Raw genomic sequence first — 27,842 nt, 5'->3', positions numbered from 1 at the left:
CTGTCTGAAAATAATTCATTTTTATGATTTGCATGATGCTAATGGTTTTCAGGTACATATGCACTTTCAGTTTGTCATCCTCACAATAGCTAAGAACACCTCTGTATGTAGATATAATTGGCATATATTTACACATTTATTGCGACAACTAGCGTACCGGCACCAAAATTTGAATACCTCAAACGTCAGCCGTGACTGCTAAAAACTTCAGGTCAAACGTTGACAGTCGAAAACTGAGGACGAATGTTCAACAGACCCTGAAATTCAACTGAAGTTTCGTAGCTTTATAATTTAAACTTATCCATATTAATCTTCCTTATTTAGTAAATTTCTTGACATGTTCATTGGTATGCTGTCACAGCTGTGATGTGGTAATTGAAATTCCGATATAGCCAATAGTTTGATGGTTAGTCAACCTTGAAGTAATAACGTTTTATCTCAACGAATTCAACTTCATGAACTAAGTTCGTTACAAATATACATTTCTGTTTGCAAAATTATTGAATAGTTGTAATAGTTTCTATTTTGCGCATTACGTCACAGTTTGTTGGTTTAGATATATTAAAAAAAAGATTTTTTCAAAGTTAATCAAGTTACAACAAAACAGTATATGAATGAATGCTATTACTACTATGCATCATTTGATGTGGTAATAAAAATTTATATTTGTTAAAATTGGTGCGGATATTGGACATCATATATACTGACTACCTTTGAACCTTTTGATTTGAATTGTGTTAAATGACGAGTCACAATAATCCAGTTATAACCTAGTTATAAACCACTACCATTTTCTCCCTGAAAAGCCCTTTCGGTAGTACCCTTATTGGCTTGAAGGTTTTATAGGTCTGATCTAATTTGTATAGCTATACACCAGACTCTGTTGTTGTTACTTACGTTACCTGTCCTGTTTTCCTCTGCTGTTTCATATACCATTTGACACTTGTGTTACCATCCAAGTTGCAGTTACCATTGCAGCCTCTACAAATTATAAATAGCCAGCAGTCGGATCAGAATTGTATAATTTGTGCTTTGTAGCAAAATAGGTTTCAGCCTTACAGTACTATTACTCTGCCCTTAGAGTCTCAAATTTGATCATTTGCTTCCTTATTTTGACTTATTGCCACTGTTAACATTTTTACACCTGAATTGAGTAGCTTAAACGTTATTAGATTCATATCTGATTGACCTTAGGAATACAAGAAGATATATTTATTTGACCTCTTGACCCCCCGAAGGGCTGAGTTATGGCCTCACAGTTTCAACCTGGAACTTCAAATCCTCAAAGTGAGGTGGAGATCAGCGTGTCCTGCAGGTAAATAGTCTACGTGAATTTTGTTCACAAGAAATGAGGTATCGCAGTTTGTAACTGGTTGTTACGCTAGCTTGAATTTATTTTTTTCCATTCAACCATATGATTTTGATAATCATTTGCTTGTGATGTTATGTTAACCTGCTTATTTTCCGGACATCGAACATTAGATTTTAGTGAATTTAGTCATTTCATCAATTCTGAATTCGATTTCCAATATTGCAGCTAAGTTTAACCAATAAAGAAAGCAACTTTGAACGAAAGGGGTATTAAATGGAACTTTTAATCGCTGGATACTACCGTAGATTTTCTGAGCATTATAAAATCATGAAATATATTTACACCTGCGAGACTAGTCATTTTCCATGTAAAGAACGTTTCTTATAAATCTGTAAGAATTTGGAACTTGCTTTTTTATTGAACTTTAACAACTCATAGTCTCCTTTCCACGTGGTTTGAAGGTACGCTTTGCACCAAAAAACTTATTATTTTAAGAAAAAGATTTCAGATCGGATGTTGAAAGGAAGCTCATTATTTTTTTGAAAAAAAAATCAGATCGGTTGTGGAGTAGAAGTGCAAAGTTTTTAAAATTAATGACTAAAAAAATTTATGACTGAAAGAAAAAACTAGATCAAACAAGAATAGCCGGTTAGTGCGCAAGTAGCACAGAATGTTCCGACCATAGTCTTTAGAAAACTACGGTTCAGAAAGTTTTTTTTTCAAATTAGTGTAGTTTCTGCTTGGTGTGATAAAAGGATCTGACGTAAAAGTATAATTTAGGTATATTATACAGTCATAGTAATTAAGGCAAATTGGACATAAATTTTTGTAGAAAATTGACTAGAAAAGCTTTAAAAATAATGAAGTTTTTGTTTTTAATTTTTTTGCAAGAAAGTTTTTGGTTCACAAAATGAAGCTGAAAAACTCCAAAAACTAGTTTTAGCTGCTTAAAATTAAGTTTTAAGGCCTAAATTAGGCATAGTTCAGCTGTTGTAAACCTGCTCACTCCTTTTAGATGAAAAATCAATAATTTCGAACCGGTTTTTCTCGACCTAGAATATTTTTTTGGGAATGTTCAAGGTGGTTCGAATCACGATTGAAAGGGCTTTAATATGATATATCACCCAACCCAGTCCGATGATTATTTGTGGTACCTGAGATTGCGTGGAAAACCAAAAAAGAAAAAAAACTAAAACACCCGAATACTAAGTTCCTCCCCATTTTCACTGGTCGGAACAAAAGCAAATTCTTTTTTTTTCAGGAATCTCAAAGACGCCGATGTCTTCTCCAAATCAGATCCAAGTTAGTACTCAGCAATCTATCATGTTTTGTTGCTGTCCACGTGTAATTTGTTCTTTGAACGTGTACGTGTTGTTTTAGTGGTTGTGGTGTTTGTGCAAGACTTCGGGAAAACTTCCTGGCGAGAGGTATTTTTTTTGTTTGTTAACGTTATATTACGAGAATTGTTGAATCATGCAACAAGTTCGAGCGGAGTCAAACCTTCGCTTAGCTTTGAAGATAAAAATTGAAATGATACCTGGTAAAGATTATTTTCATTTTAACATGAAGTTTTCCTTGTATTTAAGCTAATGAAGTAAACATCTCACTGGTAATTGTAAGAGATCTTATCGAGTAGCTTTGCATAGAAAATCTTATAGAAAAATAAAGCGTCCAATTTTTGAACGCTGCAGCATGTTACTTGTCTTTTGAAATGCATCCTTTTATTTACACTTGCGAGAGCAAGTGTCTTTTAATCGGGAACTAGAGTTTTTCCCGTAAACAACTTTTTTCTTTTCAAGAAATTGAACTTGCTTCATTATTCAACCTTAACAACCTCCAGGTTCCTTTTCTTTGCCTTTGGCCTGAATGTAACGCGGTCGCTTGTGCACCCTAAGTTTCGAGTTCCCTTAGGGCTTTGTTTTCGCTTCATAAGTTTTTTTCCATTACTACTTAGAATTTCAATTGTTTTACTTGCCATGTTTGCCTGGAATTCTTGTTTGATAAAAGCAGCTATTATGAAAATGTATGTGATTGGGTTTTTTTAACTAGCGTCAGCTTAGTGTGGTATTACGAACCTTTTTTTTCTAACCTAACTCGCAAATAAAAGTGTTACTCATTTGGAAACTTCACTGTAAAATTGGAAAATGCATAGGATCTGTTCTCTGCTTTATTTGTGCTGGCTATTTTTTAATCTTCTATCTACTATTAAGCTTCCGTAGCTGAGTGCTTAGTGTGTTTGACTCTTAATCTCAAGGTGGCAGGTTTGAATCTCAGACATAGCCGACTTTTTGCTAATTCGAGGCTTATTTATACCTTTTCTAATTGCATTTGTTAAAGCTGCTTTTTGTCGTGTTCTCGCTAGTTTGCGAAGCAAAGCTTCGCCTTTTTGTGAAAAATTATTATAAGACGTTTTGGATTGTTTTTTCTTTTAGCATGGATTGTTTTTTCTTCAAGCAAAAATGTTGTTTTTCTCAAAGCTTCTCTGCTAATTTTCAAAAAAAGGGATATTAATGGAAAAACTGCTTAATCCCTGGAGAGCCTGGATAATCCTTTAGCCTCTTTATAAATTACTACACTGTCTACAGCCTTCGAAAAAGTCTGTGGGGAAAATGTTTGACCCATATTTTTTGGAATTTTATCGTTTTTTGAAAATGTGTTTCCCAAAACTGATTTTTTAGGCTAATTGGATAGAAATGTTGTTGGAAGCTCCCCCGCGGAAGCGGCAGCGCACACTTTTTGCGCATAAATTTTTGGCCCCAGAAAAACGACTCTTCCAAATCTGAGATTTTGGGAACGGGTATTGGGAACTTCTGCAGTGGCGGTTTCTCCCAAATTTGTCTACACCAGAAATTATCGCTCTCGGAAAAGTCAAATTTTGAAGCTTTGAATTTTCTCAAAACCTACCTTATCAATTTTGACATTTTGGTTTCAAATCATAGAACTTTTTACGCGAAATTTAATGGCTCTCGGAAAAATCGAAGTTTAGATTTTTGTCCGTTTTTTTTGAGTAGCCTGTTCTGCTTCTGCATAAGCAGCTAATCGTAATTTTTTTAACGGAAAAAACTATGATTTTCGAAAAAGTCTAGTCGAGTTTTTTACCTAATTTTTTATAAGAGAAAATCTATTATATATTTAAATGCGGGCTTCACTATCTCGCCATGTTTAAGCTTTTTCAACGTATTATTTTTGCATGTTTAAGCTATATCGTATATTGCAATGGTTAAGAATTTTTTTCGATTTTCCAATTTGATTTTAGTGGTTACTTAACCGAGTTTCAATTAAGCAGCCCAATATCGAACTAGGGGTTGCGAATTTGGCCTCCAATTTTGAATGCCCGAATCATTTTAGTTAACGAAATAAGCCGATTTTTGAGATTTTTTCAGAAATTTCAAATGAAATAATTTACAAAACTTGAAGTTCCCAACCCTGTACTTGGGTGCTGTCAGAATGCACTAAGGAATTTACAAATCTTGCCTCCAAATATGACTGCTCAATTCTTTGTAGTTTTCGAGATTTGATGATTTTTGTGATTTTTTCAAAAATTTTCAGAAAACCTAAATTATGATTATATTATAAAAATCTCAAATTCCCAACCCTGTAGTTGGGTACTGTCAGAGTACTATAAAGGATCGCGAATCTTGCCTCCTAATATGACTGCTCAAATCCTTGTAGTTTTCGAGATTTGATGATTTTTGTGATTTTTTCATAAATTCTCAGAAAATTTTAATTGAATATTTCTCAAAATTTGAAATTCCCAACCCTGTAGTTGCGTGCTGTCAGAGTACTCTAAGGAATTACAAATCTTGCCTCCAAATCTGACTGTTCAAATCCTTGTAGTTTTCGAAGTATGGCGTTTTTTGTGATTTTTTCAAAAAATTTTCAGAAAACTTATTTTAATTTTTTTTCGCAAAGTCTGAAACTCCCAACCCTGTAGTTTGGTCCTGTCAGAGTAATCTCAAAAGTTGCGAATCTTGCCTCCAAATATGACTGCTCAATTCTTTGTAGTTTTCGAGATGTGACGTCTTTTGTGATTTTTTAAAATTTTCATAAAGTTCAAAATTAATTATTTTTCAAATTTTGAAATTCCCAACGCTATAGTTCGGTGTTGTCAGGGTACTCTAAAGAGTTGCAAATCTTGCCACATGCGAATGCTAAATGCGACTGCTCAAATTATTTTAGTTTCCTAGATGTGACGTTTTTTTATTTTTTTAAAATTTCTCAAAAAACTTATCTACAAAGAAATTCAAAAAATTTGAAACTACTAACTTGATGAAGAAACAACCTTTTTGTCAGCGTACATCCAGGCGTCTCAAATCTTGCCTCTTAATATGAATGCTCAAATCTTTTTAGTTTCGGAGATAAGACGTTTTTTTTTCAATTTTTTTTCGGGAATTTTAGGTTTAAAAAAATTCACAATTTTTTGGATTCCTAACCCTATAGTAGGGTGCTTTCAAGGACTCTCAGTGGTTGAAAATCTGGTCCCCAAAGTTCCCCAGAGGCCCATTAAGTTTTCGAGATGACGCTTTTAAAATGGGAATTTAAAAAAAATTTAAAGTTCGAAATTACCAACCCTGTAATTGGGTGCAGTCAGAGTACATTAAAAGTTTGCAGATGTTGTTTCCAATATATGCGGTTTTTTATGAGTTGTCGAGCAATTTCGAAGCACCGAAGGTGCGTTAAACGCTAGTTTTTTGTAAAAGAAAGGAAAGTTCCAAGGATAAAAGGAAAGTTCTAATTTCTCAAAAATTTTCGCTCTTATTTAGTAGAGAAACCACTAAGGTTTTGGCTAAAGCCCAATTCTGAAATTGCTTGTTTCATCCTCCAGTAGTTTTCTAGTTTTCAGACCCCCTTTTTTATCGAGACATTCGAAAACTTGGTTCACCAATTTTTTTTTAAATCGAGATTTTTTATATTTTATAACTTTTTGGCTTTTCATGTTTTTTAATGTTTGTCTTGTTTCGCAAGTGACGGGAAGCTCCGCTTCTCCTCTGTGGCGTAAATTTGAATCTAGGTCAATTGGGTGTTATACGAGTGAGTTTTTTAGCTGGGCCGTACGGAATGCATAGACAATAATTTGAACCCGGACTTCGTGAAGAAGTTTCAGATGACCTACTACTTTGAGGAGAGGCAAAACCTCAAGTTTGAAGTGTAAGTAAAAATAGATCATCGCAGCTTGAAAGCAAGGTTTGTGGTAGCAGAAATGAAGGGTAATGAAGTTGTTTTCTGCGTTTTAGTTTCTTGGCTGTTGGACCTCTAAAAAGTTATAATTTCAATGTTATTTATTGATGTTTAGATATGACATTGATTCCAACAGTAGAAAACTCTCAGACCACGTGAGTTTCACAGACACACTTTATGCTATTTTTCGCCGAATATTAAAGAAACTCAACTGTTGCTTATCTGGCATTTTGAATATAGCTCTGAGATTCCAGGACTTATGCCTATTTTTCAGGACTTTGCTGGCAAGGCAGAGTTCCTGCTGGGTGAGATTTTGGCAGCCCCGGGAGGATCGGCACAGAAGCGACTGAGGTGCGTCCCCTTTTTTACTCCTCCCCTATCCTACTTCTTGCCCCTATCTCTCGTTCTTTCGTATAGTGCACTGTGCAACATAAATTGTCTCATTCTACTGGCAACCGTCTTGTTAGATTTTGATGCACTGCGCTTTGTGGTTTCTGTAGTGCTTGTATTGAAATATTGAGTGGATTGCTAGTTGAAAGTTATTGATGGTTAATTGTTGATGTTTAAAACTACATATCTGGGGAGTGTGCGATTCGTGTCCTGGCCCTAATCTTACTGTTTTTTACCTCGAGTTTGCTTTCTTGCTTAAAGTGTAACTTGTATTGCATTATTATTATTTTTAATATAAAAGTAATTCAAATATTGGTCTGTCCATTTTGACACCTCAGTTGCTTCTGCTGCCAAACTCCACGCAAGTCCTCAAAAAAACTCTCTTCCAGCCGCAAATTCTATCACTCCATTTTAATGCTCAAATCAGGAAGAGCATTTGAATTCAGTTGCTCATTTTCTTGCTTAATTGGTGCTAGGACTTCCTCGGAAGAGCCTTTACTGACCTGGGCCAGATTGTGACCAACACGAAGGGCTGGACCATCCTCAAACTGAGGTCAGTCTCTCTAGTCAAACTCAAACAATCGTTCGCCATACCTTGTTTCTTTCGATGAGATTATTTTCAACCACATGTATCTACTACAGCCGACAGACTAAAACGGGTTGTTTTCTTTTTCATTGTATTTTGAATTTCCAAATTTTCTCAATTTGAATCACTTTTCCTTTACCTAATACGTTGAATCAAATACCTATATTTCTATTCTAAGACTAAATTCTTTTGGCTTTTCTCTGAATTTTTGGACTTCGTGTTGCTTACGTGACTTGACCTGGTCTGGTTTGGGCTAACTGTGTTGCGTGTCTGTTGTATAGTGAGTCGGAGGTGCAGCAGAAGCAACCCACAATTAATGACCATAGCTACTTTTTGTAAGTGAATCCTTCCTTAATTGTTAACTCATTGTTTTCGCTGTTTTCAAATACTTGATTCTGATTGGCTAAAAATTCCACCTGATAACGAAGTTAACACCCCCCTCTTAAAACTTTTTAGGGGTAGGATGTTAACTTGGTCCAATATATCAAGTTTCATCCACCGTTTCTAATAATAATTTAATGTACTTGATGTCAGGGGCGGATTCAGGAACTTGGCGCCTCCGAATACCAAATACTAGATTTTCTCAAAGGGCTCTTTCGGCACTGGTATCTCTGCACTTGAATTCAAAAAAAATTAAGGTGTGTGAAAAGTCCCCCCTCCCACGCAGATACAGAAAAATACTTAATCCGCCTCTGCTTGATACTTGATGTTTTTCTGTTTGCGATTTTGTTTTCTTGTATTGGGTTGGAAATCGTCTTGTACGGTGGATGTTAATCAATGTGCTTTAATTCTGTGATAGATGATGCATGGTATTCTGATGCTTCGTTTGCTTATTCCAGCTTTTTGTGTATAAACATAACTTTATGTAACTAACAGTTCTCACGAACTAGGAGCCTTGTGGGTAACGAATTTATCTAACTAAGTTTTTTTGAAAAAACTGATTTATATTTCATCCGGATCTTGATTTCTATCTTGTTGAAATTAGATCAGGTCTTCTTCGATAAAAATAGTATCGATCATAAGTTTTCACAGTTCGGTTGACCTTTTTTAGTGGTCCGGGAGTGAACCAGGGTACCATTTTGATCCGAGCGGAGGAGTTGAGTTCGTGCAAAGACGTCTGTTTCATAGACGCCAGTGGGAAGGGCCTGGACAAGATGGACTGGGGCTTGTCCAAGAGTGACCCCTACCTAGAGTTCTTAAGATGCAACGAGGACAACTCGTTAGTACCACAAGAGAATGTTTATACAAAAGTAAATAGGGCATAAAGGTGGCTACGTTTTCAAAGGGCGTAAAGGTGGCTACGTGGTTCTCCGCGTGTTTGCTGTTGTCATTTATCTGATAAGAATATTGTTACAGAACATTTGCTTCAAAGTTCAATCCCAATGAAGTGTAGTTTTATATTAGTTTGAGTGCTTGGCCCGTATTCTTAAATGGCTACATCATCCTTCTGAACTTGTTTTGAAGCAAATTTGTGGGTTTCCTTAAAGTCCATGAAGAATACTTTTTCTAACGGTATGTCAATAAAGTCTTCCGTTTTAGTTTTACAGTAGTGCACCGGACGGAAGTGTGTAAGAACACTCTGAACCCTAACTGGCCCCCATTTGAGGTGAAGAGTCAGACACTGTGTAATGGAGACATAGACAGAACTGTCAAGGTCATCTGCTACGACTGGAACAGCAGTGGGAAGTACGTCTCAAATAATGAATTTGTATCCGGTTTTCAAATAGTCAGAAACGTCCTTTTTCTTTTCCATACTAGTGCATTTTAGTCTGCAAAAACTTTAAAGCTTTCTCAAAGCTACAAGTCCAAGCCTGGTACAAAATTCGAATCTTTTCTTGGATTGAATCTATCATTGCCTCTGTTTTAGAGTAGATTACATGGGCGAGTTTGAGACTTGTGTACGACGGATATCCGAGGGCAATGCACAAAACACGTACGAAGTGAGTTGAGTTTTCTTATCTGAAGCATCTCAGTTTTGACCTCATCCATAGTTTATTCTTAGCTGGTGTGATTTGTTCATCAGACTTAGTTTTTTTTGTTTGCAGCTAATCAATAAAGAGAAGCAGAAGAAAAAGAAGAGCTACAAAAACTCTGGAACAGTAAGTTCTATGACGTATAAATACATTAATAAGGTGTAAAAAAAGTCTCACTAAATAATATATAGTGTTTTTTTCTTAGATTACTTTCAACAGATGTGGGGTCAAGAAAGTGCACTCTTTCCTGGACTACATTGCTGGAGGGTTAGTTCTATTGCGATTCTACGGAAAACTAATAACTGATTCAAATCAAGGCCAAGAGTGCTGCTAATTTGAATGCAGGTCAAAGCGGCCACGAAAAAAATTCAACCAGACTGTTGCTCCTAGACCGTGAAATTTGCTAGCACTTCCTAGTTTGCTCGCTTGTGCCACCTATCTTAATTGTTTTTGGCACTTTTTTCGTTTTAAGTACAGTTTTTACAATGGAGTCTTTTCAGCACTCAACTGTCGTTTACTGTGGCGATTGACTTCACAGCGAGCAATGGGGATCCGAGGAACTTCCAGAGTCTACACTATCTCGACTCGTCCAGACCCAACCACTACGCCACTGCACTCATGAGTGTGGGCCAGGTCGTCGAGCAGTATGACACGTAAGTTGCCCAAAGTGCTGTTGATATAATTGTAAGATGATCGCTACACTTGCTATTATCAATTAATTTCTGCCAAGGGTCATTGTTTCGGGTACTAGATTTTTGCCTGCTAATAACATATCAAACCGAGAAGCGCGTAGTTGTCCATTCGTACTGGGTGGTGAAATAATACCCATGTATAGAAATGCTTGGTTTTTATAAGCATGTATGAAACCTAAAAATACTGGTCCTTCAAACACAGGCTAGTTACCTGTGAAGATAATTGTTGAAGAATAATTAATGGCGAATTGTTTTTACACTAGAGAATTTAATGAGCGCTAACCTACGTAGCAAATATTAGTACCACTTTTCGGGTTCCTTTGCGGCTTTTTTATAGCATGTGCTATGATATTCGAATAGTAAAAAGTTAACACAGTTGATACATTTTTTAGCTCATCAAATAAACCGAAAAAAAAAGCTTTTTGCTTCAAACAACCTGACAATAAAAACTCGATTTCAGAAATTTTCCAACTCAATTTTTGAAATGCATAATTTATACATAATGTGGCTTATGCGTTTCAGTTTATTACATGCAAAACTAGTGTGGATGCCTTCAATTTGTTATTTTCGAAACTATTACTTGCAAAGTTGTGTCTATTTGTATTTGGTGCCATTTTTGCTGCATTGCACTGGCTATTTGTTGGCATATGTAGCTGCTATTTTTGTTACTAGTGTTTGAATGTGTTTAAGCGTTCGTGGCCGAGAATTCTCGATGTCGCAGGCTCAAAGCCCATACGTAGCAAATCTTTTTTTTACCTTATAAAGTTGCTTTTTTGCTGTGTTCTCACTAGTGTTTGCGAAGCTCAGCTTCGCCTTTCTGTGATATTCAAATAAAGGTAGCGTAGTGTAATAGTACCATGCAACTTTTTTCCAACCTAAGTCACAAATAAAAATTATTTTTTAGGTAGCACTTTTGAATCAGGAGGCTGCATTGACACTTTATAGGTCTTGCTGATTTTTTTGTTTTCTGTTCAGGAAAAAATCTTAAAAGTCTCTAATAACTGCAGATGTGCATTCATACAGATTGATGCATTTGTGAATGAACTTAGGTATTTATGCACTTTTTGAGTTCAGTTGGAATTCATCTGCTGAAAGTAAATCTGCTAAAATTCATCTGCAGAAAAGGCGCCAAAAAACGTGAACGATTTCAAGTTTCATAAGTGGAATGTAATTTTCAGATTTCCAGCGGAATAAAAATTTTACCTATTGATCCAGTTTTCTGGTATAACAAAATATCAGATTGGGTTAATGTTATCAAAAAAAGTGCCGTTCATAAATCGTTCTAGAAATTCAAAGAGCTTAAAAGGCATCTATTTTTTTCTTTGAAGTTCGAAAGTTGAGATTTGTCCAACAAAGTCAGTGTTTTTTTTATGTTCAATTGCGTTCAATACTCTTTTCCAATATTCAATTGGCTATCTTCGATTATTATAAAAGTTGGCAGCCCGACTAATAATAATTTTCCAACTTTTTGCGTGCTAGGTAATTGTAACTGCTTTTAGTTAATCAAGACCCACAATATTTGATGTCAAATTTGTGTTGTGCAGTTTAAAGCTCCCGATTATTGTGCCGCTTTCTCTCGTTCGTGGGTTTGCGAAGCTGCAGATGTGCCAGTGTTGCCAATAACCAACTTTTTCTTTTGCTTTTAGTCATTGCTGTACGCTAGTCTACATATGACAATACAACTTAACTCTCCCTCTTTATTCTGTAATGTTAATTTCTTGTTTTTTCCCCAAATACTTCAACCGATTTTTTTTATTGAATCTTGGTTTCTGTAACAGAAAATTTTTGGTCCATTTGTCTCAAATTGAGGTAACTTTTTGTATGCTATCTAGGCGTAGGTGCTTTAGCCCTTTAGTATTTTACGTTTCGCTATATTATGTATTAGTTTTTTTGTAGTTGTGCATTTGAAAGCTCAAGCTTATAGTGCCGCTTTTCTCTTGTGTTTGCGAAGCTGCAGCTTCGCCTCTGTCTTGCAAATAGCCAACTTTTTTTCTTTGTTTTCAGTCATTGCTGTATAGTAGTTTCCATTTGACTATACAACTTAAGTCTCTTTTTATATTTTGTTATAGCAAATTCTTGTTTTTTCCCTGAAATCTTAAACAATTTTTCTTAATTTTGGTTTCTTCTGTATTTAAAAACTGGGTTATCAAATTGGTTTAGTATATTGCATGCTAAGTAGGTGTAAGTGCTTTAAGTTTTCAAATTCAACAATATTTCTCACTAATTACACTTGCGAAGCAAGTTTTTAGTACGAACCGTCTTTTTTTTCCAAACTAAGTTTTTTTTAATTTGCCCCCGATCCTGCTCAATGCAGGACCAACAGTGGGGAGGGTAATGTCAAACCTAAGTCGCAAATATTCATGACTTTTTGGGGCAAATGTACAGCTGTCTCGTAGCATGTGCTTTGACATTCGAATGTTATGCTCATGTTACATGCAAAGTTAGTGTGGATGCCTTCAGTTTGTTATATTCCAAATTAATTCTTGCAAAATTGAGTCTGTTTGTATTTGGTGCTGAATCGCATTGGCAGTTTGTTAGCATATGTAGCTGCTTTGTTCGTGACTAGTGTTTGTCGGTTGTTAAGCTTGCGTGGCTGAATGGACAGTGCGTGAGACTCAAAATCTCTTGATTGCCGTAGGTCGCAGATTCAAATCCTACACGTAGCCGAGTTTTCGCTAATTCGAGGTTTATTTCTGCTTTTTCTTATTTCATTTAATAGAGCTGCTTTTTGGTCGTGTTCTGGCAAGTATTTGCGAAGCGCAGCTTTGCCTGTGTGTAAAATTTGCGTTGTGCATTTTAAGCTCACAGTTTTCGTGCCGCTCCTCTTTTGTGTTTGCAAAGCTGCAGCTTCGACTCTATAGAAAAATAGCAATTGTTTTTTGTTTTCAGTCATTGCTTTACGATGGTCTACAATTGACTGAACACCCTGACGGAGGGTCAAATTTTTCATCCCCTCGCTCACAGGATGATTTTTTCTCGAAAGCTCAGCCACAATTTTCTGGGAATCCTAGTCAGGACTTGGTCTGCTGGATCCTCACATTCTCTCGGCGTTCAACTTCTTCGCCAGAATAAGTTTTGGATTCTTGAACTGTCTAGAGTTTGTTTCGTCGTTACCTTCAAGAAGGAAACCGGGCTGTCTGTGTACACTGTTAGCTGAATTATTTGTTAGTCTATTTTGACTACTAATTGTAAGGATTTCATTTAATTAAAATACGGTTGATATCAATTTTCTTTATGACCTTTTCCTGGTTGGAGTTAACCAGCCTGTTTGTTTTTCTTAAAATTCTTGTTTGCACGTAGTTTGAGATTTGTTCCACTTTCATAGTTCCTGTCTTGATCGCAAACTCCTCACTAGAGTCGAAGTCCTCTACTACTTAGTTACACTCCTCGTCTGATCTCTCTGATTCTTCTGTTTCTCTGACTTGTTGTGATCTGCACATTTTTGCGAAATGGTTTGCTTTGTTGCATTATTTGCATATTTTCCCCATCGCATTGTTTCATCTTCATCGCTGAGTTTGATGTTGTTACTGCTCCAGCATTTTTTTGTGTTTGTTTTCTGTAATGCATGTTTTTTTTGCTATGTTCGAATTTTATTGCCCTTTTAACTACCTCTTTAGCGTTTGAAGAGTTAAAGTGTCTTGTAATGTTACATCTCCCATTCTCGAAATGAATAGGACGCGCACTAACTCGTCTTCAAAAGTTCTCAGCTTCGATCTAGCTGCTTCTGAAGTTAATATGTCAGGACATGCTTCTTGTATTTCCCCATGTTCTTGCATCCGAGTGAATAGTTTGTACATTTTGTATGTCACACTTATCACATTTTCAAAAAGTTCTTTTGCTAATTCCACCGTGTTTTTATTTTTCATTTTGGATATTTCAACATGGTGGTTTTTCTTGCAAGAATCTCTTCTTGCCTTATGCTCCTAAGGCTAAGAACAATCTTGAGACAAGTATTTTCTGATTTTCATAGTATTAGATTTTATGTCCTACTTTTGGTCCTCTAGCTATTCGTTATTCGTTCTCGAACAGGACTTAGTCCACAGTGCGAGTATGTCTTTCAGTTCTCGGAGATTTTTGTCTCGGATGTGGTTCTTCCAATAACACTTTCAGATACTTCAGTAATAATTCTGGGCGACGCTCTCTTTGACTGTTACCGCCATCAAGATTTGTTCGCGCCAGGTCTTGAAACGCCACGGTGGGTCTAAATTTACCGTCACCGAGAACACCGGTATTCCCATATTCGTCCGATTTCTTCAAAAGTCCTGCTGGTTGCGCGATCTGATAATTTGAGGAACTCCCTTAGGTGCAAAACGATGTTGCTCAGAAAAAATTCTTTTTATCTGTTCCTTATACATACGGCTTGATAAATTTCTTTCAACGCATGTATTACTGGCAATTGTGTTATCAGCATTTTCCTAACATTGAAACGCATTCGAGACATACGTTAAAAAGTTATTTCTGCTTTGTTATTTTTCTTTTGAGTCCGCAGTTTTCGTCCTTTTTTCAGGCTAGCTGCCGTGATATGTTTTTGCTGAATTGCTAGAGGTACTTAGTAAGTGTTTTTTTTTAATTTAAAGATTTTTCGGCTTAAAGCGTTTTGGGTTGCTATATCGATTAAGTCGCCTTGTATTGCGTTGTTTTAGGGAAAAACATATATTTTCTTGGTAATAGATATTCTTCTTAAAGTCAATTTCAATTCAAAAATTTTTACAATTTACGTTTCTGAAATCATTTTTTCTCGGCTCATCTAACGTCTACCCTTAAGTTACCGCTCCTTATTTTTCCAGTGATTATTTATTGCTGCCGCTCGCCTTTTTTGACATGTTTTCTTCACAATGAATGTCATTCGAGAAAGTTGTGATTTTATTATTTTTTTGAGACTCAATTGTTTTTTGTTAGCTAGCTTGCCATGCTATGTTTGCGATGGGTCACAATTGGTTCGAAGCTCCGCTGAGTATCTGTGCAATTCGTATTGGCACATTGAGCTACTAAAAATTGGCTTTGAATATTTATAAATGCGCGAGTTAAATTGCCGCTTTTTTCTTGAAATCATCTGTGTGAAGCTTTTGTGACGCTCGAATATGCGAAGTGCATCTTTTCTCTAAACTGTTCAATGTTTTTAGGGACAAGTTGTTTCCTGTGTATGGCTTCGGTGCAAGGCTGCCTCCTAATGGAATCGTGTCGCACGACTTTGCTGTGGTGAGTCAAACAGATTACATCGAAAAACCGAGTGAGAATACTGTAATGTAAGTGTTCCGCGAACGTTTATCGACCTGTTAATTTTTCAGACGAAAACTGAAATTTTTAAAACCGTGAAATTTACAAATGTTGCTTAACGAATCGAATTTTCCGTTGGTCATAGAGTTGTTTTGTTTTTATTCCTCTCGATTTAATATGTTTACCCTTGCAAGATGCAAGGGTAACCAGGATCTAGTTTTTTCTCACGTTAAAAACTTGCTCCACTGAAAAGTGAAAATAATAAATGGCAAATTTATTGTTGTGCTCAATGTAGGAACGCTATTTACTGGATCCTAAGAATTTTTTTAAGAGTCAATGAACGTAATGAAGACCCTTTTATAGACCTTGATGATTTTGTTTGTTGTTTGATTTTTCGCTTTTTGAATTTTCGTTTCTTTTTGAGATCAGTTCCTTTCCTCTTGAAAAGAAATGCAATTTGTGAAATTCACGAAAATGGTGATGGACTTCTAATTTCGAAGGTAGATTATAATTTTCAGGTTTCCTAACTGAATTGACCAAGTTTTCTCAAATTGAATTAATTTTATCAAAAAAAGTGACTATGTTTAATTGTTCTTGAAATTCAAGCTGCATTAAGGCCATAAATTTTTTCTTTGAAGTTTGAAAGTTGATGTTATTTTTTTCGATTGAAAAGTCAGTGTTTTTGTTCTGTTTCTTTGCGTTCATTGAACCTTTTCGAACTGTCTGTTGGCTATTTTTTAATTCTTAACTGAGAGCGACCGGTTTAGAAAGTTTTCAGTGACCTTCAAAAAAATGGAAATTTAATCTTTCAAAAAACTAATTTTTGGCCTAAGAACCTTTTTTTCGTGTAGCTGATTTGTTTTCGTTTAAACGTCCTTGTATTTGAATAAGGTCAGTGCTGGGCTTTTTTTAAGAGTCGATGAACGTACTTCAGACTGTTATATAGCTCGCGATGAATTTCGTTAGGTTAAAAACTCTAAGTTACTTTTTTGCGGCTTGACTTCTGATTTATTGTTGAGTTAAGTTCGTTTCCTTTGTTAAAAGGAAGTCGAATTCCAATATCGAACAGCGATAGCATAAAGATCAGGAAAAAAAGTGATCGACTTCTAGTTCGAAAGTGGAATTTAATTATCGAATTTCCCAGCGAAATAAAAATTTTACCTATTGATCCAATTTTGTTAAATTGGGTTTACTTAATCAAAAAAATGTTAACTATTAGTTGTTCTCGAAATTCAAAGAACTTTATCTGCATCTATTTTTTTCATTAAAATTCGATACGTCATTTTTTTCTATTTATTTGCGTTCATTGAATCTTTTTCAACTGTCTGTTGGCTATGTTTGGTTATTTCTCTGGTTGCATGCTTATGGTTGAACTTCACAAGATTTGTTTGATGTCTTAGAATAAAGAAAAAAATATATATTCTCCAGATTATGAATTTTGTGAAGTTGTTAGGAAAAATTTATTTGTTAACAAAAATCTCATTTTTCCTGTCTTATGTTATGGTAATGTTTTTTGCTGTCTTAAGTTTTCTTGGCTCCTGTAGAAGAGAATATTTTCTTTCATTTTTTTTATCTTTGCTTCAGAGTTTTTTGTCGAAAAACCGAATCATGTTGAAACTAAGATTTTATTGCCTGGTTATTAAAATAAATTGATTTATCAACAATAAAATCAAGAGGAAAGCATCTGGCATTGGGTTCAGACTGATTAGAGCATCCTTTGAAGCTTGATTGCGAAAGCTTTTATAATCATGGGGTCAAGGGCAACTTTTTAGTAATTGTTATTTCGTGGGCAAATAACCTGAACTTTGATCTATAAACATGTTTTTTGTACTCGATAGTAATGCTCTCATTTAGTATTCCCGTAAATTATTTTTTCATTCGGTTGGAATCCTGCAAGGGCTAGTTAGTACCAGAGGAGTTTGACTGAGTCTGCGGCCTGTTTGACCTGCTGGTAGAACTTGGGCGGGAAAGACTCTGAAGAGAAAGAGATGGCGATGATGAAGTTGTTCCTGAGAAGAGTCACTCCCGCGCATGCTTTGTCCGATCGAAACGTAGCCATATTGGTATTGTTGCCCTGCAGCAAAATTGAACATTTCAAAGTGTGAATTAAAACTGAATTTTCTTTTGGTAAGAGCGTGGATTTTTTTGGTAAACTTTTAAAATAGTTTCAGTCATAAAAGTTTCTAGGAATAAAGAGAACTAAACAATGATGTATCTCATTCCATGAAATTCGGGAAATGAAAGAAAATAAAAAAAAATCACGCATTGTTTGGGCTGGGCACCTAGAGTTTCTTAAAATCTTTTCCGCTGGCTATTTCGTAGAAAGTTACTCGAAAGTTTCACTTTACACAAAGTGGGCTCTCATTTCGATCTAATGATTTTTTAATCTGTCCTTAGAGCCTTTCAAATCTTTTGGATATCCATCTCGATGAGTGGGTACCTTTTTTATTTGCTGCTTTGAATCAACCTGATCGATTTGAAGTATTGTCTTAAAATAAAATTAATAATTTTTTTCTTTCAAATGCATCACTAGCCTGTACGAAACCGAGGTATTCGCCGCCTAGGGTGATTCCCGTGCTGCGGATAAGGGATTGGTTCTTGACTCCGTTGATGCTCTTCTGGGTCTCACTCTCCTCCACAGCTCCGATTGGAATTGTAACTTCCGATGCTTCTCCTGCTTAGCATAAAAATTTGCCTTCAAATGAAGAGATCGGGCAGAATTTGAATACTTCGGTTTTTTTTTGTTCCGACCATTTGAAAAATCAGTCTTTTAGTTTTTTTCGTTTTGTTTTCCACGCAAAATCAGGTACCATCAATAATAATGGGAACAGGTCGAGTGATATATCATATTAAAGTTCTTTCAGTCGTGATTCCAACGACATATAAAATTTTCCAAAAAAGTGTCCCCCCAGTATCGGGAAAAACAGGTTGAAAATTTTTGAATTTTAGTGTAAATTCGAGCAAGCAGGCTTACAATAGCCTATTTTTTGCTGAACTTAGGCCGTGAAGATTTAGTTTTTACTAAAATAAAGTTGTTATTGGAGGTTTTTAGCGACATTTGGGAAGTAAACTCTTTTTCTCTTGAGTTTTTTTTGTTTTCTTGGTAATTTTTCTACAAAAGTGTTTCATCCAATTTGCCCATTTTAATTATGAATTTCGAAATTTCTTAAGTTCCAGTTTTTTGTTTAGATTCTTTCATAACACCACGCACAAAAAATTGAAAATATAGTTTTTTAAATTGTTTTTTTTTTCTAAGAATATGGTCGGAACATTTTGTGCTACTTGCACAGTTCAGGGTTGCATAAAAATCTGATGTATATTCTCGATTGATTTAAATCCGATTTTTATTATTTTACCTTGATTTTTTTGATTTTTGTTGGAAACGTTTTTGTTTCAAGAATCAATTAATTTACGCAAAATTACTGATTCAGCATCCGAAAGAAGAACACAAGTTACCCATATTTTTCTATTCCCAGTCAATTTCTGAGACTGGAATGGATAAATCCGAAAGTGCTGAAAAACTTTTCTAGTTAAAAGTATGCTATGAAGAGCGAAGTACGTAATCAATGTAAAAATTGCAAGCTGGGTTGTATGTTTACCGCGGCACTCGGTAGGAAAACACAAGGGTTGATTTTTTTGATTTTTATTCTACGATTAAAATCCGATTTAAATCAAGTTGATTTTAATCATGCAACCCTGGCACAGTTACCGGCTATTCTTGTTGAAATTGTATGTGGCGCAAAACATTGAAACCGAGTCATAAATGGCGATTAGTTTTTTCAGAAAACATGAAAATCTCAAACCATGTTCAATAAAAAAAAGCTAAGCCCGGAAGTCACGTATATGCGTTTGGTTTGAACAACAAATTTTAAATGAATTTTACCATCAAAAAGTGGCGTGAATAAATGTTATTAGTAAGTAGCTCTACCTTCAGTATCCTCTGGTTGTGTTAGTGGGTTCTGTTGTCTAATGCTCTGTGCCCATATTTTGCCAGACAGGTCCCCAATGATCCACATGTCCACCTGGCTGTACTGTCTAGCCAGCTGCTCACTCCACACCTAAACGCCAACTCAGCCAATCATAACCACTAACGTTTCGTTATGTCCTAAAATGTTACGTAATGTCCCAAAATAACATAGCAAAAAAACCAAGTTATGAAAAACAAAGTTATGAAATACCGATTTTAAAACAAAACAGCTGCTTGCCTCAAATTGATGCATTCTTTTACTCGGTGTCTTTGACATGAAAATACAGGAATAGTAGCCTAGAGCTATGTATTGTGAGCTGTTCTGATAGCAGAACGACCGAATGGCAGAAAGAGCCAATCAACAAGAGGCCCTAAAGTCCATAACTGTAACTGAATTCTTAAGTCTTTTTCTTTCAGGTTTTTGAGTTCTGAAAAATGATTGGCTAATATGACTTAATTTTGTGTCTGCCATGAAAAAATCTTCTATTCTCTGCTATGAGTATAACTCACCTTCCAACTGAGGTTTTCCTCTATATGAGTCATCTTGAAGGGCACCTCCACTTTCTTTGTCTTATCACTCATGCTACTGCCACTTTTGGCCACCATTCTTGTGTGTGTTCTATGGCTGAAAAGAATTGATGGCGAAACCTAGAAACTATCAGAATTGAATCAAAAATTAATCAAAAGTTTGAATTGAATCCTGAATTTAATCAGCTGAAAAGGAGTTACCAGTAGGAGTTGAAAAGGAGATATTCGACTGGGTATCAAAGTGCAGCGAGTTAATATAAATGGTGTTAAAATGTAGCACTACGAATTTTGTATCTTTTCGAATGTTTTTGACTACGGAGGAGTTTTGGTCTCATGTTATTTAACAAAATTTGTTGGTTTTTTAAAAGTTTTTTAATGAAGTTGGAGAAATTGTCTTATGGGTAGAAATATACAAAGAAACACTTCAATAAAAAAGCATAGCCAGTTGTTGGGCTAGTAATATCAGCTGGTAGAATTTACCGATCATGCATGTTTTTATTACGACACAAAAGAAAAAATATGAATTGGTTTATGAACCATAAGAACCAATAAATAAGAGCGTTCGATGCCTTCCAAACTCCTAAAGTTAGATTGGAAATTCAGTCTGAAATTTCCAGTTTGAGCAAACACGTGTATAGCAAAAAAGTTGTTTGGCATCGAGAAAGAATTTTCAGCATGCCTGTTTTGAACCCAAATTTCTTTATCTTAAGTTGTTTAATATGATCTAGATACCACACTGATTGTTCACCCGATTTTTTTAGTTGGATAAGGAGCATCTGAAATCAATTTTGACACTTTTGAATGGCTCGCCGCGCAATTTACTAATCAATACTTCGGAGAAAATTATTGTGGGCAAAACGATTAAGTTATTCTAGTTTTTATGTTATTAAACTAACCTGGAGTGAGGTCAAATAATTGGAGACTGGATATTTCCAAAAAGTCAGCTAGTCTTCAATTTTAACCCCGTTCTATTAAATATTGATTTTTAAAAATCACTTGTTTAAGACGCTGAAAGGTCTCTAAGAATTACCACACTAGTCTATCAAATTAAGTATATGAAGAAACTAAATGCAATGGTAAGACTAAGACCGGTATTAGTCCATATTCAGCTGTGTATTAATTTGGCTAAATGTTTCACGTGCTTTTTTGGTGCAATTTAATTCCGCGACTCTACTGTTGTGGCTCTCAATTTAGTTTGATAATAAACAAATAGAAACATCTAAATGAAGTTATAAGATCACGTTTTGAACATATTTAAATTTAAAAGCAATTGACGAGGATCAAAATACTTTCTGCAGCTGTTCTGCTCTCAATGAAAAGTAAAAATCTGGTGTAACTTAGGAATTTTTTCCCTTTGTAAAATATAGATTGCTTCTTCATTTAGGCAGCCCAATATGCATAATTACCCTCTTACTGTTTTTCATGCTGTATTGAGTTCTGGTAAATTGTGGCTCGCTCAACTAATGATTGTTTGTCCTTTTCTGAAAATGTCATTGGGAGGTGTCACAATCGCACGTCTGTATGGCTTATGAGATTCCGATGTGACAGTGTTTTTGTCTTTATCCATCGATGTGTGACCATTGGAGATGATTTATGCGCAAATTGATAGCTGATTGATGAATATGTGGATTTGTTGAATGTTTGAATGTTCTTTTTTGCTGAATGTTCAGATGTTGAAGGAAATAGAAAAAACTTAAATTAATTATAATTTAAAACGATTAATATTAAATAGGGTAACATTAATCTGACTTAAAGAACCATATGGCACGGTAATTGTTGCGACCAATTCTCGAAGTGAAAATTAGTAAATGTGAGGTGAGTGTTTCTGACATGATTCTGACTACTACAAACAAAGCTCGTAAGGGGTCAAGTGTGGTACCATATGAAAGCCATTTTGGTCGTAATTCGGATTTCAACGAAAATCTTTCAGTGTCGAGAAACTGGCTTGATTTTTTTCGGTTTTAACACTTGATGGCACGAATACTACGAGGTGAGAGACTGAGCTCCCAATTTAATTTTTGCAATAATAACATTGTTTCAGTTATTCTTACCACCCATTTTTGCATTTTTCCACAATTACCTTTGCAATAAGCAAGGGTATTGCAATTGTGAACTAGACTATTTTGCCGTAAATAACTTTAGGTACAGGACTCATCTCCTGGATCCTGGGCTCGTTCATCCACTAGGCCTTTCTGTTGGAACGGAGATAGCATTTCAAATATATGGCCTATTGAAATTTTGTTTTTTAAAGAGTAATGAACGTAGTGAAGACCCTTATATAGATCTTGCTAATTTTTTTGTTTTGTTTTGAGGAAAAGTCTTAAAATACTCTTATAACTACAGATGTGCATTCATACATATTGATGCATTTATGAATGCAATTAGGAATGTATGAATTCAATTGAAATTCATCTGTGGAAAGTGACGTAAATAGCACTCTCCAAATAGTTTCGAAAGTGGAATTTAATGTTTAGATTGCCTGTGGAATAAAAACTTTACCTGTTGATCTAGTTTTGTCAAGTTGGGTTAATGTTATCAAAAAAAGTGCCAATCGTAAATCGTTCTAGAAATTCAAAGAGCTTAAAAGGCATCTATTTTTTTCGAAGTTCGAAAGTTGATACTTTTTCAACAAAGTCAGTGTTTTTTAATGTTTACTTGCGTTCATTACTCTTTTCCAATCTTCGATTGGGTATGTTTTTATGTTGGTTGTAATTTTACCAACTCGGTTTGTTAAAATTTCATTGTTTGTTTTTTTTTTCTCGGGTTAATAGGTTTCGGCATATTTTACATCGGCTTATTGGCCCCATATTGCATTATTTGATGAGCAAAAAAAGTTTTTTTGTCCTGAGCTTGTAAATGCGTTTTGAGGGGTTTGAGCTAAACAATTTTTTATAGTTTTGCATATTTTTCCGAATTGTTTTAATTTTTTTTACCACTAAGGATTTCTTTCTATTTTTTCTACCATTGTTTTTTTCGAGTTTTGCTTTGCAAGTGGTGCGAAGGTCAGCTTCGCTTCTGTGAAAAATAGTTTTTTCTCGAAAAAATAACAGGTAATTTAGACTAAAAAGTAGCAAAAAGAAATTGAAGAACTCTTTTCTTAAACCAGTGTGGCCAAAACTTTCTGCGCTAATTGCACAGCAGCGGTCTATTGCTTTTATAGATTGGATTTGGATCAGGTATTCGTTATTAGGTACGATAGGAGAGGCGATTTTGATAACGAGATTCGAATTTTAATAACTATCTGAACGAATATAGTCTTATTCAATGAATTCACATTAGATTTTCAGTGTTTTAGTAGCCGATAAAAGTTAACTTTTCATTTTATTTAAGAACTTCAATCCCTCCAATCCTTTCGTGGCTGGTCTGGATGGAATCCTGGCTGCGTACCATGGCTGCATCCAGAGTATCCAACTCTACGGACCGACTAATTTTGCCCCCATCATCAACAAAGTGGCCTCGTAAGTGACGACCAGTCAGCTCTCCTGGTTGAAAAACTGATTATTCTGTTGTGCACTAAGTTACTTAGTTTTTCCTCAAATTCTACTTTTACTATTAAAAGGCGCTTTAATATGCATGTTCACGCTCACTTCAACATGGGACTAGTTTAAATTTTTTATTAGGTATTAGTCCTAAACCTTTAGGCAAAAGAAAAATATGATTTTGGAATTGGTATCGAAAAAAGAGCTTCATTCGATTAGCTTCGAAATTTAATCAACATATACTTTGGAAAGGTCAAAAGGCACCCAATGCATATCAACTTGAGTTTAACTATTCATTTTTCTACAGGAGTCGGTGGGTGAGAGTTTGCGCATAAAGTTTCTTGAATTGAAACTACAGAATCTATTCTGGCTTTACTCTGTTTTCATAGCTTACATTCTTTCGAGTAGAGATATCTTGGGGCGTTTTTGATGCACGGTTTCCCTTAAATGTATTTTGAAATCAGGATAGAATTAGAAAAACTTAATGTTAGTCTAATAAAAGACGATTCTATTCGGTTTCTTATGGCTAATTCTAGAAAATTTTTATTCCCGAATTCCTTGAGCCCGAATCCACATTTTGTTAAGCGTTTGCTTCAATTGGCTTAACTTTCAACAAATGTTTAAATTATTTGATGTTCGCATTTTTATTTCGTTTAGGCAGGCGCGGGAGGTGAGACCGGGGGAGGATTATGTAATCCTACTCATCATTACAGATGGAGAAATAACTGATATGGAAAACACAAAACACGCCATTGTGCAGGTACTAATTGAGGAATTCGGTACTAATATTACATGCACTATCGAGCTTGAAAGAGTTCTGTAATAGTACACTAGCGAACTCAATGTTTACACTAGCGAACTCAATTTTTTGACGAGTTTTTTTTTTCGTTTTTCTAGTCAATTTTCTGCAAAAACTGTTTTTCAACTAGTTTTTTTTCACTATAAATGCCGAATATTCTTAATCTATTTTTTCTTTCAGATCGTTTTATCACACCACGCAGAAAAAACGACACTAATTTGAACAAACTTTTTTTTGTATTTTTAAGACTAATCGGAACGTTCTGTGCTACTTTCACAGTAACCGGCTATCCTTGTTTTTTTTGCTCACGATTTTCAGTAACTCGCTAGAGTTAAAAGGTAGAATTATAAAAAGCTTTTTCAGCGGTGAGTTGCATTTCAAAAAAGATGTCTGAGCTTCGAAAAAACGGGTCTGAATTTTCCATTTTTAAACTAATGGTAACATTCACGAATGACACGATTTTTTGCTAGATTAGCTATTAATGCTTCTCATTTGATAGATTTTTGCATAATTCGATTGCCCACTACTGAAAAAAAAGAAATAAATTTTTGTCCATTTTGTTTCCTCTTTTTGTTTAGTTGTGTTTACTGCAATCTTTCTGGCGAAAAAATGTATGCTACCTGTACAGCAACCGGCTATCCTTGTTATTATGAAATTTTAGGCCTCTTCTCTTCCTCTGTCCATCATCATAGTGGGCGTAGGCAATGCACAATTTGATGCTATGGATGAGCTAGACGGCGATGACGTCAGACTTTCTTCTAGAGGCAGATACGCCGAGAGGGACATCGTACAGGTAAATATACAGTCCGGACATTCAAAAAGCAGTACTTAAGGGCTATTTTTGTCAATCTTTAAGCTAGATAGTATCAATGTTAGTATCAACCTATAGTGCAAATCTTTGAATCAGTCTTCAAATTAGTGGCTTGAAGCTAGCCCTGATCAATGCTCCTTGCCTGAGGGCGACGTAGTATGTTTCATTCCAATTTAAAGAACAATGAATATAGTTTTTAACGAAAGGTCTTAAAGTTCGTAAGTTATTACTTTCACTGACGGATACCTGCTTCTTAAAATCGCAATTTTTTAAGAATTTTTTTGCCAATCAAACACTCTTAGATGACCGTCTAACGATGTAAAGATAGTTCAGTTAGATGAGTTCATGTATGTTTCTAGACGATGGCTTTTTTACTTACTCTAATTGAATCCGAGACATTGAGCTTCTTTGGAAAAAAAATTGCTGAAACTAATATGGTTACACGAGTTAAAAGTTTCATCTTTATTTTGAATGCAATGATGTAGTTTAATCATCAGTCTCATCAGATATCCACCAAAACAGGTCCAAATTTGAATCTTTTCGGATGCCCTTCGGGCGAAATTCCCTTACATGCGGTGTTTTCTTGAAGTGTCCAGTCAAACACCGGCTGCTGAGAATGAGTGGGTCCACTAATTGCGACCATCTGCAGCGAATTTATCATCTCAGCATTCGTTATTTTGAAGTCAGTTGCGCCGTGACACCTAGCACTTTCAGATGCTATGTTGTACGTACCATTCAAAGGGTTCAACTCGCACCGAGCACTTATTCCGTTTTCACTACTGTAACCCAAAGGCGTGCAGTTGCACTTAGCGTAAGGATCATTTTGGAAATCGTTGTAACGCATGAGAGCTATAGTTGAATTAAGATCCTGCGATTTGTGGAGATCTCTGCGAAAGATGTTTGCTCTAGGACACTGATCGTGAGAGTAGAACAAACCATACTCGTTAATGTACGCCGAATAGTTGTTTATCTGCTGAGTTGCTTCGAAATAAGGAACATTGTAACTGACCCAAGCGTTTTGATAGTCGCTACTAACCAACGTATGGGACATGTCTTTTGCCATTATGAAACCAGGCAATTGTTCCAAAACATGCAAGGTTCCTGCTTTTATCGGTTGCGAGTCCTTCGGATTAAACTGTTTGTAATCTACTACCATCCATTGGTTGTTGTAAGTGCCGGAATTGAACTTTCCGAAATAGTCTGTCCATTCTTGGCCCGAAGAACTTAATCTATTAGAAACCATCACGCGTACAAAATATGGTGCCGAGTTGTTAGCTGTAATGTAGTCATACAGAGTACGGTTTTGAATGCCATTTGTAGTTTCCAGAATAGTTAATTTCTGACTTGTTATGTAATAGTCGTCTACTGAATTGATAATTGCAGGGTACGAACTTTCTAGAACAGTTGCAGCAGGCAGGGTTTGGTTGTCAGAATTACTCATTCTGAAAGGCAAAGTTACTTTCTTGATGATTCTCAGCATCATGATATAGTCGCCCCAAGTAACGTGAGATGCAAGCAGATCACTTCCTAGGTTTCGCACTAAAGCGCTACATGAGAAAGATGGAAATCGTTTTTCTACGGATCCAAACTTTGTCTCGATGTCGGATAATTCACCCATCTGCCACTGGAACATCCACATTGGACCCATGGGGTCTATGTCTCTGGATACCTTACATGGGTTACCCAGAAAAGCGTCTTCTATACCTTTGATCTGGAACATGAGCAGTCCTGTATGGTACCAATACGAATGGTCCTGATTTCTGTCTACCTTGGCTTTCATGAAATACAAGTTCTCGGCTATGAATGATTTGACGTTGTCGCTTATAGGCCAACCTCCAGCGCCTGTATTGCTAAACATCTGGTTGATCTTGAGAGAAGTAAGGATTCCTTCCATGTATCCGGCACTGTATGCTTGAACCTCATCTGGAAATGCAGAGTTGGCTTCAATGGTTAAATAGGAGAACCCTTCGGATTCTGTTTTGTCCGTAAAGGTTCCAGTGACGACTTCATTATCGTGGGACTCTTGTGAGACGAAAGGTGTGCCGTGGTCATCCAGGTATATAAAGGATATTTCAGAGTGGAAACACTGGCTTTGTTTTAAGTGCCATGCCACAAATATTATAACGAAGACGCTAAGGTGTTTGTGCTTCTTGAGAAACATGGCGAACGTTGACTACTAGTTAGTGAGTTGCTATCATAAATATTGAACTGGTTTATCTTCTACGGGATGTTTTTACAAAACTATTGAACTGATTATGATCAACTGATCAATCAATTTGAACAGTTGAGGGGATTGTTGGAATTTGTAATACCAGATCGCACTAAGAAAACACGTGAATCAAGTTATCAAAACAACTGAGTGGAACTCGCCGTAACTACGAGCAACTCTAGTATGTTGAGTGCCTTCAATATGAGCAATGTTGTGGTATTTTTGAATTATGTTTCAGTTCGTGCCTTTGCGAAACTTCCTCGACAACCAGTCTACGAACCCCATGATGACTCAGGCCAAACTGGCTAAAGAAGTCTTAATGGAAGTGCCTGACCAATTGCTCTCCTTCATGACTAAACATGGCATTCAGCCCAATCCACCAAGGCACCAGCCCCCTCCACCCGCTGGTCACGCCCCTTTTGTACCCACGATGCAACAACAAATGTCGCCTAATGCGCCCCCAGCACAGGGAGGAGTTGTACCTCCCAATTACGCAAGTGCGCCACCGCCTTATTACGGATGAATGGACTCAGAAATTATTAAATAATTAACTTTCAAATCTCATCAGCATCATCATTTGAATACAAGCATTCCTTATTTTCTGTTTGGTTTGGTCATTATTCTAAAGCTTTGCTCTGAATTTATGTAGATATTTTTGATGTTTAAGTCTTGTAAATGCGTTTATAATGATAAATTTTTGA

The 27,842-nt window shown here is 35.8% G+C and overlaps 3 protein-coding genes across 7 annotated transcripts; 1 reads left to right on the top strand and 2 right to left on the bottom strand.

Moving 5' to 3' along the window:
* Positions 1-31: 31 nt before the first annotated feature.
* LOC134842730 (copine-9-like) lies at positions 32-27,842 on the top strand. 4 transcript variants are annotated; one of them, XM_063859193.1, is made up of 18 exons: positions 32-1,315; positions 2,574-2,614; positions 2,693-2,739; positions 6,357-6,460; positions 6,606-6,645; positions 7,357-7,433; positions 7,748-7,801; positions 8,518-8,685; positions 9,006-9,152; positions 9,334-9,406; positions 9,512-9,565; positions 9,645-9,706; positions 9,940-10,092; positions 15,255-15,330; positions 23,174-23,301; positions 23,980-24,082; positions 24,783-24,914; positions 27,380-27,842. In XM_063859193.1, exons 1-18 carry the CDS (start codon positions 1,248-1,250, stop codon positions 27,662-27,664), a joined length of 1,812 nt encoding a protein of 603 aa, XP_063715263.1. In that variant the 5' UTR covers positions 32-1,247; the 3' UTR covers positions 27,665-27,842. The 4 variants fall into 4 exon arrangements, with proteins under 4 accessions (XP_063715263.1, XP_063715267.1, XP_063715266.1 ...); XM_063859197.1 differs by lacking the exon at positions 2,693-2,739; XM_063859196.1 differs by lacking the exon at positions 7,748-7,801.
* LOC134842732 (uncharacterized) lies at positions 16,958-21,035 on the bottom strand. 2 transcript variants are annotated; one of them, XM_063859199.1, is made up of 5 exons: positions 20,740-21,035; positions 19,826-19,940; positions 19,277-19,406; positions 17,883-18,025; positions 16,958-17,422 (listed from the first exon to the last, which is right to left on the bottom strand). In XM_063859199.1, exons 2-5 carry the CDS (start codon positions 19,919-19,921, stop codon positions 17,252-17,254), a joined length of 540 nt encoding a protein of 179 aa, XP_063715269.1. In that variant the 5' UTR covers positions 19,922-19,940; positions 20,740-21,035; the 3' UTR covers positions 16,958-17,251. The 2 variants fall into 2 exon arrangements, with proteins under 2 accessions (XP_063715269.1, XP_063715270.1); XM_063859200.1 differs by having other exon boundaries at positions 17,883-18,022; positions 20,740-21,033.
* LOC134842731 (putative phospholipase B-like 2) lies at positions 25,105-27,371 on the bottom strand. Its single transcript, XM_063859198.1, has one exon. The coding sequence runs from the start codon at positions 27,091-27,093 to the stop codon at positions 25,435-25,437; it is 1,659 nt and encodes a 552-aa protein (XP_063715268.1). The 5' UTR covers positions 27,094-27,371; the 3' UTR covers positions 25,105-25,434.

Source organism: Symsagittifera roscoffensis, chromosome 3 (assembly GCF_963678635.1).
Source record: "Symsagittifera roscoffensis chromosome 3, txSymRosc1.1, whole genome shotgun sequence".
In the NCBI taxonomy this organism is placed as follows: Eukaryota; Metazoa; Xenacoelomorpha; order Acoela; family Convolutidae; genus Symsagittifera; species Symsagittifera roscoffensis.
The sequence above is the reverse complement of the archived record's forward strand: the minus strand, read 5'-3'. Positions and strand labels throughout refer to the sequence as shown.